Source organism: Cynara cardunculus (genome assembly GCF_001531365.2).
Source record: "Cynara cardunculus var. scolymus isolate 2C chromosome LG 7, CcrdV1, whole genome shotgun sequence".
Classification (NCBI taxonomy): Eukaryota; Viridiplantae; Streptophyta; class Magnoliopsida; order Asterales; family Asteraceae; genus Cynara; species Cynara cardunculus.
The window spans coordinates 13,810,683-13,824,278 of record NC_037534.1 but is presented as its reverse complement, the minus strand read 5'-3'; the positions used below and the strand labels follow the sequence as shown (position 1 = coordinate 13,824,278).

Below are 13,596 nucleotides of genomic sequence, written 5' to 3'. Positions count from 1 at the left end.
AGCTTACATGATCCATTTAAAACCAAACCTTAACATTAGTTCTACTATGTAGGTTTATATAATTGTTGTGTTACTAGCTTACATGATCCATTTAATATTGAACCTTCACATTACCTTTGTCATGAAGTAAGAGGCTCTTGGTGGTTATTTGCTGTTGTTGGTTAGATATGTGTATGGCGTGGTGAGCATGAGCGACTGGTAGGAATCTTTGTTGATTAATCGTTATGGCCAAAGTATTCATTAGGGGCGATCATTTTGTCAGTGTTTGCTGATATCATATGGTGTTGTTTAGAAGGTGAAAGCTCAAAGGATTAATGGGTCCAATTGACCCTAAGGTTTGTTCATTTGTTAAACATTCTCACTAGTCAACAACCAATTTGAAGCCGAGTTGTATTTGAAACTAAGTGGAAAATTGAAGCTGATGGAGTTGTGGTACTTGAACAATGAAGAACTGTAGGGGAAATCCAGAAAATTAGTGAAGAAAACATTGAGTGATAATAAGAACTTGGATAAAACTTGAGGCCGCGTGAGACCTCACTTTCTCTAATTGATATTTTGACCTTAATCTGCTTGGGTATCATGAAATTCACTCTAAGATGATCCCAAGTTTCCGATCATGACTATGGCAGAAATGATTTCTTTTTAAACTTATTGTAACTGCTTCTATATTAATGCCGAGAATAACTCTCCAATAAATGAAAATGATTGCTGAAAATTAAGAATGAGTGGTTACAGAGAAGGCAAGAGATCACTGAACATTTGTGAACCTTCAACTATGCTGAGCATCAGTTAACCATCAGCTAGCTTAACACTCATGAACCTTCAGCTACGCTGAACATGAGTGAACCATTAGCTAGTTTGAACATTTAGTGATTTGAACGTATTGCCATCGTCTAGCTGAACCTTCAGCTAGTAGACCCCGCTGGTAGCTGAACATGAAGAAACCATCAGCTTGCTAGTGTACCATCATCTATATAGATCTGAACACAAAAGTTGATAACTTTCTAATGCAAAATGCACGGCCCGTGCCAATCTGAAGACCAAAAATGTACGACTCGTGCCAAAACGCACTACCCGTGCCATTCTGAAGGCCAAAAATGCACTGGTCGTGCTCAACATTCTATATGCAACACGACCCCTGCTCTTTTCTAGTGTAAATGAGCACGACACATGCCTGCCATCTGCCACTTATACCCTTCCTATACCAGGCCATTCGACAATCCCGAGTTCTGGGTAGCTTACACGAGTGTGCACTCCACACCTCCTTGCCCTTGTTATAGCTTAACTAACAACCCCATATTCCCTTCGTGAATCCAATTACATAAAATGAACAAATCATTTTACAAAAATCACCAACATTCCTCCCCTATTTTAGTGCAATTTTTGATTCACAAACAATTATTAATGTCGAAAAACAAACTCATACATGGATGAAAAATATCTAGAAGATTGAATTTCCATATTAGTACATTACATGTTTCAAATACTCAAAAATCCAAGTGTCCTATAGACTAAACCCTTCAACTCACTTGAGTACCAGAAAATAATATACACATGAATTTAAATGACTCTCTAAAGTTTAAACTTGACACTATAACATGCCATGTGTCCTTATCCATTCGTGGGTGTATATAAAGCCAATTCCAAGCTTCTTGAAGCGGCCACACGTCATACTTATATAGGTAGTTCCTTTCATCATACACCTGCACCTGCACTCTTACGAAATAACTATTAAGAAGTATACATTCAACCTTCTTCACTTGCGATGTCGAACATATACCTTGGGATGATCAACTTGTGCTCCAATCTTTTAGTGTGATCCTTCCTATTGAATTCCACTTCTAACATTGTATTAGAAGGTAATTGAGTATCACACTGTAATAGATTTTAGATGGACTTTAATTCCATACCTATCACTGACTTGTGAACCAAGTCCCGAGCTAACCCTTTCGTCAAGTGGTTCTCTACATTTTATTGTGACCAAACAAATTCAACCGAAATCACCCTATTCGTGATTAATTCACGAATCATGCTTTGTCTAATATCTAAGTGTCTAAACTTGCCATTATACACTTGGCTATAAGCTTTAGCCAAAGTAGCCGCACTATCAAAACAGATAGAAATAGACAATATTGGTTGTGTCCATAATGGAATTTCATGGACTAAATTCCTTAGCCACTCCATGTCTTTACCGACAACAGTTAATACCAAAACTTTCGGCTCCATAATCGAACTCGTGATGCAAGTTTGCTTGTTGGAAGCCCATGAGATGGAACCTCCCACAAGCAAGAATACCCAACCACTTGTTGAAGAGTGATCTTCTAAGTTGGTAATCCAACTTGCATCAGAATATCCCTCTAATACTAAAGGAAAACCAACATATGACAAACCATAATCTATGGTTTTTTTCAAGTATTTAAATGCTCGTCTTATTGCTTTCCAATCTTGAGTACTAGGACTACTAGTATACTTACTCAACTTTCCTATGGCAAAAGGAATATCCATCCTAGTGCTTGTAATGGCATACATCAAGCACCCGATAGCCTTTGAGTACTCGAGTTGTGACACCACTTCACCCGAATTGGGCATAAGCTTGATCAAATGAAGTACTCACCGGAGAACAATCAAAGTGATTAAATTTCTTTAATACTTTTTCAATGTAATAAGGGTAATTGCAATCCCCTTGTTCTTACGTTTGATCCTTATTCCAAGGATTACTTTCGTCTCCCTCATGCATTTCATGGAGAAACTTGATGACAAAAACTCTTTAGTTTTATCAACTTGATTTTGGTCGGTGCCACATATCAACATGCCATTAACATACAAACAAATGATCACTCCATTACCGAATGTATCTAATTTTCTATAGACACACTTGTGTGCTTGGTTTAACATAAAACCATTAGACAAGACAACCTCATCAAACTTTTGATGCCATTGTTTGGATGCTTGTTTCAGCCCATACAATGATTTTACAAGTTTACACAACTTATGCTTAATCTCGGGCATAACAAAACCTTCATGTTGTTTCATGTAAACTTCCTCCTCCAAGTTAACATTCAAGAATACCGTTTTGACACCCATTTGGTGAATCACTAGATTGTGAATAGCTCCTAAGGCTATCAACAATCTAATCATGGAAATCTTTGCAACCGGGTCATAAGTATCGATCATGTTGCATAAAGCCTTGGATTACCAATCGAGCTTTAAACTTTTCGATTGATCCATCCCAAAATCCCTTACTCAGTCCCGAGTAGGCTAATATAGTGTTCACCAGTTCTTTGAGAAGTCTATTTTTTCGTTCTACTACACCATTTTGTTGTGGTGTATACGGCGTCGTAGTCTCATGAATGATTCCTACGGATGGAAAAAACATGGAGTTGTAATACTCCCCACCATTATCGGTGCATAAACATTTTTTATAAAACAATTCATTTGCAATTCAACTTTCGTTTTACAAACTTTAAATTTGTCCAATGCTTCAACTTCTGTGTGTAACAAATATACATAGCAAAACCGTGAAGCGTCATCAATAACAATAACAACATACCTTTTATTACAAAAAGATGGAGTTGAGTGCAAATCACAAAGATCACTATGAATCAAACACCGACGAGTCCCTTTTCACGTTAGGAAAAGGTTTCCTAGTGATCTTTGTTAACATGCAACTTTTACATTTTTCAGAAAACATGTCAAAGGTTGGAATTAAACATTCCTTTGACATTTCTTTCATTCTTTTGAAATTCAGATGGCCAAGACTTGCATGCCATAAAACAGATTCAACAAAATCTGAACTTGAAACAAAAGTAGAACTTAAAAAAACTTTATTATTCAAATTCAACATAAACATGCCATTTATCAAATAGATGAAGCTTGCAAAGGAGCCACTTTTTGACAAGATAAACTTGTTGGATTCAAACACTTGCCTATATCCTAACTTATTCAAGATACTACCGAAAACCAAATTCTTTCGAATTTGTGGTACATACAGAACGCCTAAAAGTTTAATTATTTTGCTAGAACTAAACTCAAGCCTAACTAAGCCACGTCCAAGAATGGGTGCACTCGACTTGTTCCCCATGTGTAGCTTTGATCCGTCTCCCAACAGTTCCAAAGATTTGAAACGACGTCGATTCTTGCATACATGACTCGTAGCACCCGAGTCGATCCACGCAACATCATCATTCTACACATAAAAATGAGCCGGATATTAGTGGTCCATAACTCTAATTTGAATTAAAACTAAAGTCAAGAAATTGATGTTGTCGTGGACTTTGATCCTTGGATCCTTGATCACGACCACTAGTTCTTGCCCCATACTTGCTTTTGCCAACCCAACAATCACGCTTGAGATGGCCAGCCATCCCACAAGTCCAACAAGTTAATATAACCTTCTTGTAGGGCTATTTCTTGGTTTCATAGAACTTGAATTTTCCCTTGAACTTATTAAATTTACCCTCTTCCACGATGTTCAAAGAAGGAGGAGAAACCTATTGTGCCTTAGGTTTCTTAGCCTCTTGTGTCCGAAGTGATTCCTCTATGTGAAAGTGACTACCGATTTGTACAAGAGACAACTCATCCTTCTTTTGTTTCAACATGTGTTTAAAATCTTTCCCTGAGTGGGGCAGTTTATTAATAATGCTCAATACAGAGATGAATTCATCTATCTTCATATCATGTTGAGCTTATTGCCATAGAATGCACAGGAGTTCATTTTATTGCACTATCACATGCCCTGAGTCCACCGTTTGGTAATTATTAAAATTAGTAATGAGGAACTTATTACTAGAAGCATCCTTGTCCATGTACTTGGACTGAAGAGATTCCCATAAATTTTTGGCAGACTCACTATTTTGATAAATGTCAAAGAGAGAGTCACATATACCATTTAGAATGTGGCCACGATAAATGTAGTCGTCATTCTTCCATTTGACTCGACGCTGAGTCATCTCCAATGTCTCGTCCTCCATCACCTTTGGTATTAGAGTACTCAACACATATACCACTTTCAATGTGGTCAATTGAAAGTGCATCTTCTTTTGCCATCGTTTGAAATCTATGCCTTCGAATTTCTCGAGTTTGGTGAACTTCGTCCTCATGTCTCCCATGATTTGATCACTCAACATTGTTTCTCATGTAGAAGAAAATATCACTTACGATGGTCGGGGAAGCCAAAATATTAGTGATAATAAGAACTTGGATAAAACTTGAGATCGCGTGAGAGCTCGATTTCTTTAAGTGGTATTTCGACCCTAATCTGCCTAGGTTTCACAAAATTCACTCAAATTTTAAACTTAGAGAATCGTAACCACTCTTATTTTAATGTCAAGAATAACTCCTTAGTAAATTGGAATGATTGATGGAAATTAGGAGGGAGTGGTTAGGATAAGGCAAGGATAAATTAGAGGGTAATCACCAGCTAGACAAGATGAGGCAATCCTTTAGTAAAATCGCTGAACACTTGTGAACCTTCAGCTATGATGAACACTTGTGAACCTTCAACGAGAGACCGCTGAACACTCATGAACATTCAACTATGTTGAGCATGAGTTAACCATCAGCTAGCTGAACACTCGTGAACCTTTACCTACACTGAGCATGAATGAACCATTAGCTAGTTTGAACATTCAATGAATTGAACACGTTGCCATCGTCTAGCTGAACCTTCAGCTAATAGACCCCTCGGGTAGCTAAACATGAAGAAACCATCAGCTTGTTAGTGTACCATCAACTATATAGAGTTGAACACAAGAGCTGATCACTTTCTGCCACAAAATGCAGCGGCCCATGCCAATCTAAAGAACAAAAGCGCACGACCCATGCCAAAATACATTGCCCGTGCCATTCTGAAGGCTAAAACGCATTGGCCATGTTTAGCATTCTGTCTGCAGCACGACCCATGCTCTTTTCTAGTGTAAAAGAGCACGATCCATGCACTGCCATCTGCCACTTGTACCCTTCCTACACAAGACCATACAACAATCCTAGATTCTGGTTAGCTTACATTAGTGTGCACTCCACACCTGCTAGCCTGTGTTATAGCGTAACTAACAACCCCATATTATCATTGTGAATCCAATTAAATAAAATGTACAAATGATTTCACTAAAATCAGCAACAATAATGTATGCTAGAAATTCTCAAAATATTTATGGGAATATGGTATTTTAGTTAACTTTACTTTACATCATATTCTTTTGTAAAAACTTTGTGGTATTTTTAGTTGTTTATATGTTAATGATATTTAAAAAAATGGAAAAAAATAAAAAATTTGTGGTGTTGGCTTATATAATTAAGTTTGTTGTGAATGTTCATTCAATTGATCTTTAGGTAATAACAATTTAAATAGACTTTTCATACAATAAATTTAGTATCATTAAGATAATTGATACTACATTGGTAATTGGGTTATACAAGTTATTTAAAGTTGAAATTGGAAACAAACTATCGAAACAAACTGTTTTATCTTTACATTAAGTTTGTTATAAAGGTTCTATCAATGGATTTGAAGTTAAAAACAATTGATACAACAAATTTAGTATCATTTCGTAAATTGATGTAATCAAGATTAAAAACATCATAACGTCAAACGAATATACTAAAACTTCATAGAAAGAACGTCAGTAGTAGACCTAAACCTTCACATGATACTTTATGTGAAGGTTTCCAAGTCGTTAGAAAACAAATTGTAGCATCATTGGCTCATAACAATTATCTAATAGACAAGTTTCTCCAAAAATATCATCATAACATCCATCCATCAAATGCACTGTTAACCTTTATGTGCTCTAGCTTCGGTTCACAAATTGCCATCACCAATTGAAGTAAAGAGATCCATGCTCTCAACATCTCTACTATCTCATCTCTATGTTGACTCGAAATATTTGTTGTCTTCACTTTCTTTTCGTTTTTAGATGAATGTTGGGGTCTTGGGAATGTACTTATGAGCCTCAACAATTTTCTCTGCTCAATAATGTCATGAAGTTTTAATTACATGCACACCCTTACACTGTATGTAGAGATGAAAACATAATATGGATTGCATGAAATAAAAACGTCTGGATAAGGACTTATTGAAAAAGTGGTTACCTACGCTAAAATGTCAAATAGATAGAGGTGCCTATAAAGTTTACGGAACATTAACCAACACAAAACAACGCTCCTCCAAAAAATTCCTGAGGGGTAAAGTTACAACTACCATACGACATCTATAGTAGTTTAGAGATTCTTCTACATGCTTTTCCCTATCGCATAACAGAGATAATGAATAGAAATGAGTTTTTTCATATTAGTTAAAGCTCACAAGCCTCATATACCAAGGCTCTTTTTGTTGTTTCCAACTCATGACCTTCGAAAGTGGTAATATGATTAGATATTAGTAGTTTCATATTGAATTAAAACAAGAATGGGATCACATAATAGTGTTTGTTGTGAAGGTTCACTGAATTGTTAGTTCAAAACAATGTATACAATAATATAAGCATGAAAAAGGTAAGCATGGCAGGGAAGGATATTGTTACCTTCAATATTCACGTCACTTTTATTTCCAAAAAATGTGGAATTTGTTTCAGAATCTTTGCCACTATCGTCCAATCATATTGCTTAATCTGGATATTCTTTTAACTTGGCTACGATTGTTTTGTTAACCTTTGGATTCTTCGATCCATTTTTTATGATTATGTTGAAATATAAACAAAAAACACAAAATAAACAACAATGAAGGGCTTTCAAGAATAAACATATAGTTGTTGTATTTGTTTCTTAACTTCCCGAAACATTCTTTTTTAACATAGTTGTCAAGGCTCCAATATGCCTCAACAGAACCTTAACATGGGTATATCGGGAACAAAAAAGAAACAACTTCATAGTAAGTTTGCTAGAAAGGTTAACAACAGATTTAGTAAAAAGGATGGATTGTATATGTGCTGCAATATAGATTACACATACACAAATTCTTGCGAAGGTTGTTTTTATTTCACACTTCAGTGGCAGACCTAGGAATTATGTTCAGCAGTGCACATCTGAGGTCAATCAACGAGTCGTAAAATCCTGTTGATGCGGGGGAAGTCATCGTGATTTACCCCAATAAAAAGTTAATTGTTTCAATTTGGTGAATAAAATATATTTTTTCAAAAGAAAGCGAACTTTATATTTTGAACAAGTAGCAAGACAATTTGTCTTGCTCGATGTGGCTTTAGCCGAATTACGTCATTTATAAGGAACTTTTTTGGTTTTTTGGTTGATTTCTCAAGATTTTCTAATTTTTTGGATTTTATTTTGATTGTCCTTTTTTCTTTCTTTTTCTAGGTTTCTAATTTTTTTTCCTTATACATCAAGGACTTCTACTATTAAATATCATATTTTAATATAAATTAACTAACCAGATTAAAATAACATTAGGGTTTTGAGCATGTGAAAAATGACATATAAGTTTAGTGCAAAATTAATTTAAAACAGATCTAAAATTTAGGACAAATAAATAATGAAATAAAATAAATTTAGAGCAAACCTAAAATTTAGGGTAAATAAGGCAATTTAATAATAAAATTAAAGAAATCTAAGACAAATAAATAAAATGCAATACATAATATGCTTGAAAAATACGAAATAAGGGAGATGATGGATGATTTCTGGGTGGTGATTGAAGAGCAGAAGTGGGAACAAAAACCCATGGTTTAGAGATGTTCCATTAAAATATTGTTGATTCTCTCTTAGTCATTTGATGATTTTCATTTTTATCTAACGAAAAGTATTTAGTTCTCTCTATTCAGTTTCAATTATCATCATTGAGTCTGTTTAATGATCGCTAAACAAATATTGTAATTCTCAAGAGACAAATATTATTCAAAAAGACAAAACTCATACCCACAAGAACCTTCGGTAATATCGAAAGATAAATCTGAACCTAGAGACAAGCAGTTCGTGATATGATGCCGTTTTAGTGATAACAAGCTTGCCTACAAATGTGTGAAGTCTACTCAAGATTCAACATACACTGAAGAAACTTTAGAGTTATTTTAGTGTCAGCAATCAAATGAATCTTGTTGATCAAGATTAGTTTTTGTCTTATCCTCCTAACACACAAAGGACAAACCCATACCTCTCAAAGTAAAACACTCGTACGGAATCACCCTATTGTCTCTAAACGTGCTTACATAATTTTTGAAAGACCACTGTTCATATACGACCAAAAGCTTGTATATATGAAAATAAAGGACAATCTCACCTCTATTAGCTTGCCACGTGTCTTGTACTATCTGACTTGCATTTAATGCAATAGGTATAAATAGCCAAGAAGTCCCTCCTCTTCAAAGAGTGTTCAAATCTCAAAATACCCAAGAAGATACATCCTCACAAGCATAGACTTCTTAATCTTGCAGAAGTTACATTTACTTCAAGTGAAGAACACGAACTAAGCTCTTCCTCTAGAGAAGTTATTGCTTCTTCTTTTAGACAATCTTTTCTTTCTTGCTTTCTGTATCATATGTGTTTCCTAGATTGTTTTAGATAAATTATGTATCTTATTTTATTCCACAAACAATATGTAAATTATGTATTGATCTTCTTTATCAATAAAGGATCTTAAAAAGTGAAAATATTTGTATGTTTGTATTCACCCCCTCCCATTCTACAAACTGTTACCTTTAAAACTCTTGTAGATTCGTCTGAGACCAACAAATATAAGCATGGTCAATCATAGAATTTTTAATGCCCTATGTGAAAATGCTAAAAAATGACCTGATGCATATTTTTTAAGCCAATGAAACGACGAAACATGCGATTTTTTTAAAGGGTTTGGAACCTAGTCAATGTAGGTGTCTCATCCCTACGATGATTTTCGTTAATTATAATAAAAATACTAAAAGGGGACATAAAAACCAAAACCCCAATTACAAAATATAGAATGATAAAAAGATAAATCCTAAATTAAGATCGTGCTTCCTTCTTTTTCGGTTTCCCTTTTCCAAATTGAAACTAACACAATAAAAACTTTATTTCAATATGTGGAACTTAATAGACAAAAAAAATATAATTAGTTTTTAACTAAATAGTAAATTACATCGAAATTTCTAACACCCCCATCCTGCGTGGTAAAAGATGGGAGATGCCACAATTGGTTTTAAAAAAAATCAACGAGCATTATATAAAACTGAGCATCTAATAATTTACCAAAAGATAATAATATAACCACAAACGGAGATAACATGTCTCAAAATACGATCCCAAAATACCAGTATGTCTACATTAGTCATCAAAAGTTAACAAAAGTATGACGTAATGGATTATCTTCAATATTGTCATCTCCGTAGCTCTCACCCCAAAATCCCTGCTAAGTCATGTACCTGCTGAGGAAAAGAAAATTCCGGCTGAGCTTAATGCTCAGTGAACATATAATAATAACTAAACAATGAATATGAGATAACAAGTTTAAAAGAAATTTATAACGCTAAGTGATAATCCAAAAGAAAGTCAAAATGCCCCGAAAGCATGTCAAGGGTCCGAAGACCAAACCGCATCACGAGGACGCATTGTTCCCAAATGATGATCAGTCCGTTAAGGCATAAGTGATGTAACGCCCTAATTTTTTTTTTTTGAGAATGTTACGTAATCTGAAACAAATTCCTAAATAAATACTCCAAAAGACGGCTAAAATAATACCGTTTAAACCGTTTACAACGGAAGTCTTTGAATCAACCAAAAATTAACTTAAGTTTCAACCCACCTCATACCAGGTTAAGTTACAGAAGATTGACACAACACTGCTAGACAAAAGACTAAAAACAAGATGATAATTAGCAACTCTTTAAGCGTGTCCTTTGCCCTTATCCAACCTCGAACTACCTGGTCCTGAGATGCATATTATAGTCAGCTTATAAAGCTCAGTGAGTTCATGGTTTGCGTGAGTAAAATCATATCTTGACATATATATATGGCATATATGCATGCTTTATAATAAAAGTCACAGCTTTAAGAAAATATATATTTAAAACACTGAAATAAGAGATCTCATAATGTTTAGTCAGGTATGGGTCATTTAGTCACAAACACGCCCTGGGTTGATAGGTCAATCGTAATTGATCACCCACTTATCCGGGTAGTGTTTTATACTGGTCGTGACTTACTGGTCAAATACCCACCCTTGAATCATAAAACTTTAATATGGAATAGCATGCTAGAGTTATTCGAAAACTGATTAAACACATAGCATGCAACCATTCACAAAATAACATACATGTAAAATATATCATAACATGTATGCAATTGAAATATCATGTATACGTACACATCATCAACAATTCATATCATGCAAAAATGATTTGTACTTAGTTATGCATTCCAGTGAAATCTCATGAAGACTCACCTGACAACGAAGGTTGCTTAACTAATGTCGTTGACTGGTAACCTACAATTTATAATAGCGAATAGCATATAAATGATTAATTTCGCCCAAAGGCTAACATACAAGTCAACTTACGGTCGACTACGTCGACTAGGATCAACCTTGGTCAACTATGCTTAAGAACGTTCCTCACATCAATTAAACTTATAGGAACGTGAGTTCCAACATAAGGTGTATCGTCTAGCTATATATCTTAAAATGACATCATAAACATGATTATTAAGTTATCTATTATATGATAGACATGTTAATAATTACATATTTCGAGTTAAAAGCGTTCTAATAATCACAAAATTTAAATGATTCATTCTAATTATCCCAAAATAATTACATAGTTAAAGTAGTAAATTTCAACCTTGACGGTATTTTTATAAAGCAAAATGGTCACGCATTGCTCAAAATACACATTCTTTAATTTTAGAGGCATTTTGGTAATTTTATAAAAATAATAATATAAAAATAAAGTTCATAGACCAATCCCCAAGATATATGGCTATTTCGGTAAATTTTGGAAGCAAATACGCAAAATATTGCTAATATACCGATTTTTCATTTCTAGGGTCATTTTGGTAACTAAACAAGATAAATAATCGAAATTGGGTCAAAGATTGCATTTTACGAAATATAATAGACTTGATGAAAGTCTCATAAAATTATATTGGATAAAAAAAATATTTTCTAGAACTTCAGGGATTTAAATGTTAATCTCTGAAACATAAACATTTAACTAATATTAATAATATCAGTGCATCAGATAAACAAAACTCGATGTTAGCTCACTGGTTAGTGCTCGAGGGTTTCATGGCTGAGGTCATGGGTTTGAATCCCGTCCTTATTGCCTTTATTCCCATTCCTTTTTAAAGGTAAACGGATGCGGGTCTTGGGCCGGGCCAACCCGGTCCGTGACCCAACAACGAAAACAGGAACAAAAACAAAGAAACAGCAGCAGCCAAAACAGAAAAGAAAAGCAGTCAAGGCCTGCACATTTTCAAGCTTAAAAAGCTTGAAAATGGTTCGTTTCTTTACTTTTTTTCTTCATTCTTTTTACGCCAAACTGTTGATCATCTCTCTCAGTGATTTGATGATAATCCCTTTTTCCTTTTCATGTTGTATTTGTGTTTCTGTATTTTCAGTTCCAACGATCATCACTGAGTATGTTCAGTGATCGCTGAAGAACTTGCTTTGTAAATTCATCAAAGAAAGCAATACTTCAAGAAGACAACACTCACACCAAAGAACCTTCAGCGAACGTCGAAGACTGAAACTGAAGATTAGAGACTGGCGAGTACGTGATCTGAAGCGGTATTCAGTGATTATAAATCTGTCTACATATGTGTGAAGACTGCTCTAGCTTCAGCGAATGATGATGAGACCTCCAGGTCATTCCAACATTCAGCGATCAAAGGAAGCTTGCTTAGCACGATTGTTGTTGTCTTGTCCTTATGCACACAAAGGACAAACCCATACCGTTGCAAAAGTTAGTACGGTACGGAGCCGATTAGTTGACTCTTTGTCCACCAACTTTAAGCAAGGATGTATGCTCAAAAATAGTGCTTTTGTACTATTCATTGTAGCAAAGGACAAGCCTTCCTCTTAAGGCTTGACACGCACTCTAAACCCTACCTTACTGCATTAAATGTTCATTTAATGCATTGGGTATAAATAGAAGTGTTTCTTCTCTATGCAGAGTGCGTGCATCACTCTCCAACCTAATTCTTACTTCAAGCATCCTCTAGCTTAAGTAAAGGATCTTTCATATAGCATTCTCTTTTCTGTGTTTGCTATAGCTTCGTGTGTAACCAAAGATTGTTTAGATAGGTTTTTMTTTACCTTATCTTTCCGCAAACAGTCTTGTAAAATCTGTATTGATCTTCTCTATCAATATATATTTAAACCTTGTGTTTGTATTCATCCCCCCTTCTACAAACTGTTTCTTATCTTGTAGACCCTTTCGGGACCAACAAGTGGTATSAGAGYAKTGTTTTCTTTCTTTCCTTGTGTTTTGTTATTTCTCTGTATTAATTTATCTCTTCTTATATAACTTATTGCTTTCAAATGGCTTTACATATTACAAACACACACACACAAGATAATGGCTCCCTTGCCAAACCTCCCCGGTTTGTCCGTGACAACTTTTGTCTCTGGAAGAACCGGATGTCCCGCTTTCTGGAAGGTGTGGATCCTGAAATTCCACA

The 13,596-nt window shown here is 34.9% G+C and overlaps 1 protein-coding gene across 1 annotated transcript in view; it reads right to left on the bottom strand.

Annotated features, from left to right (window-relative positions):
• Window positions 1–5,758: 5,758 nt before the first annotated feature.
• The window catches only part of LOC112515207 (flavonol synthase/flavanone 3-hydroxylase-like), a 12,031-nt gene continuing 4,193 nt past the window's right edge, over window positions 5,759–13,596 (bottom strand). The window contains exons 3-4 of the mRNA XM_025121878.1: window positions 11,363–11,404; window positions 5,759–5,961 (exon numbers count right to left, since the gene is read on the bottom strand). Of these exons, the coding sequence (XP_024977646.1) occupies window positions 5,759–5,961; window positions 11,363–11,404 (245 nt within the window). The remainder of the gene's footprint in view (window positions 5,962–11,362; window positions 11,405–13,596) is intronic.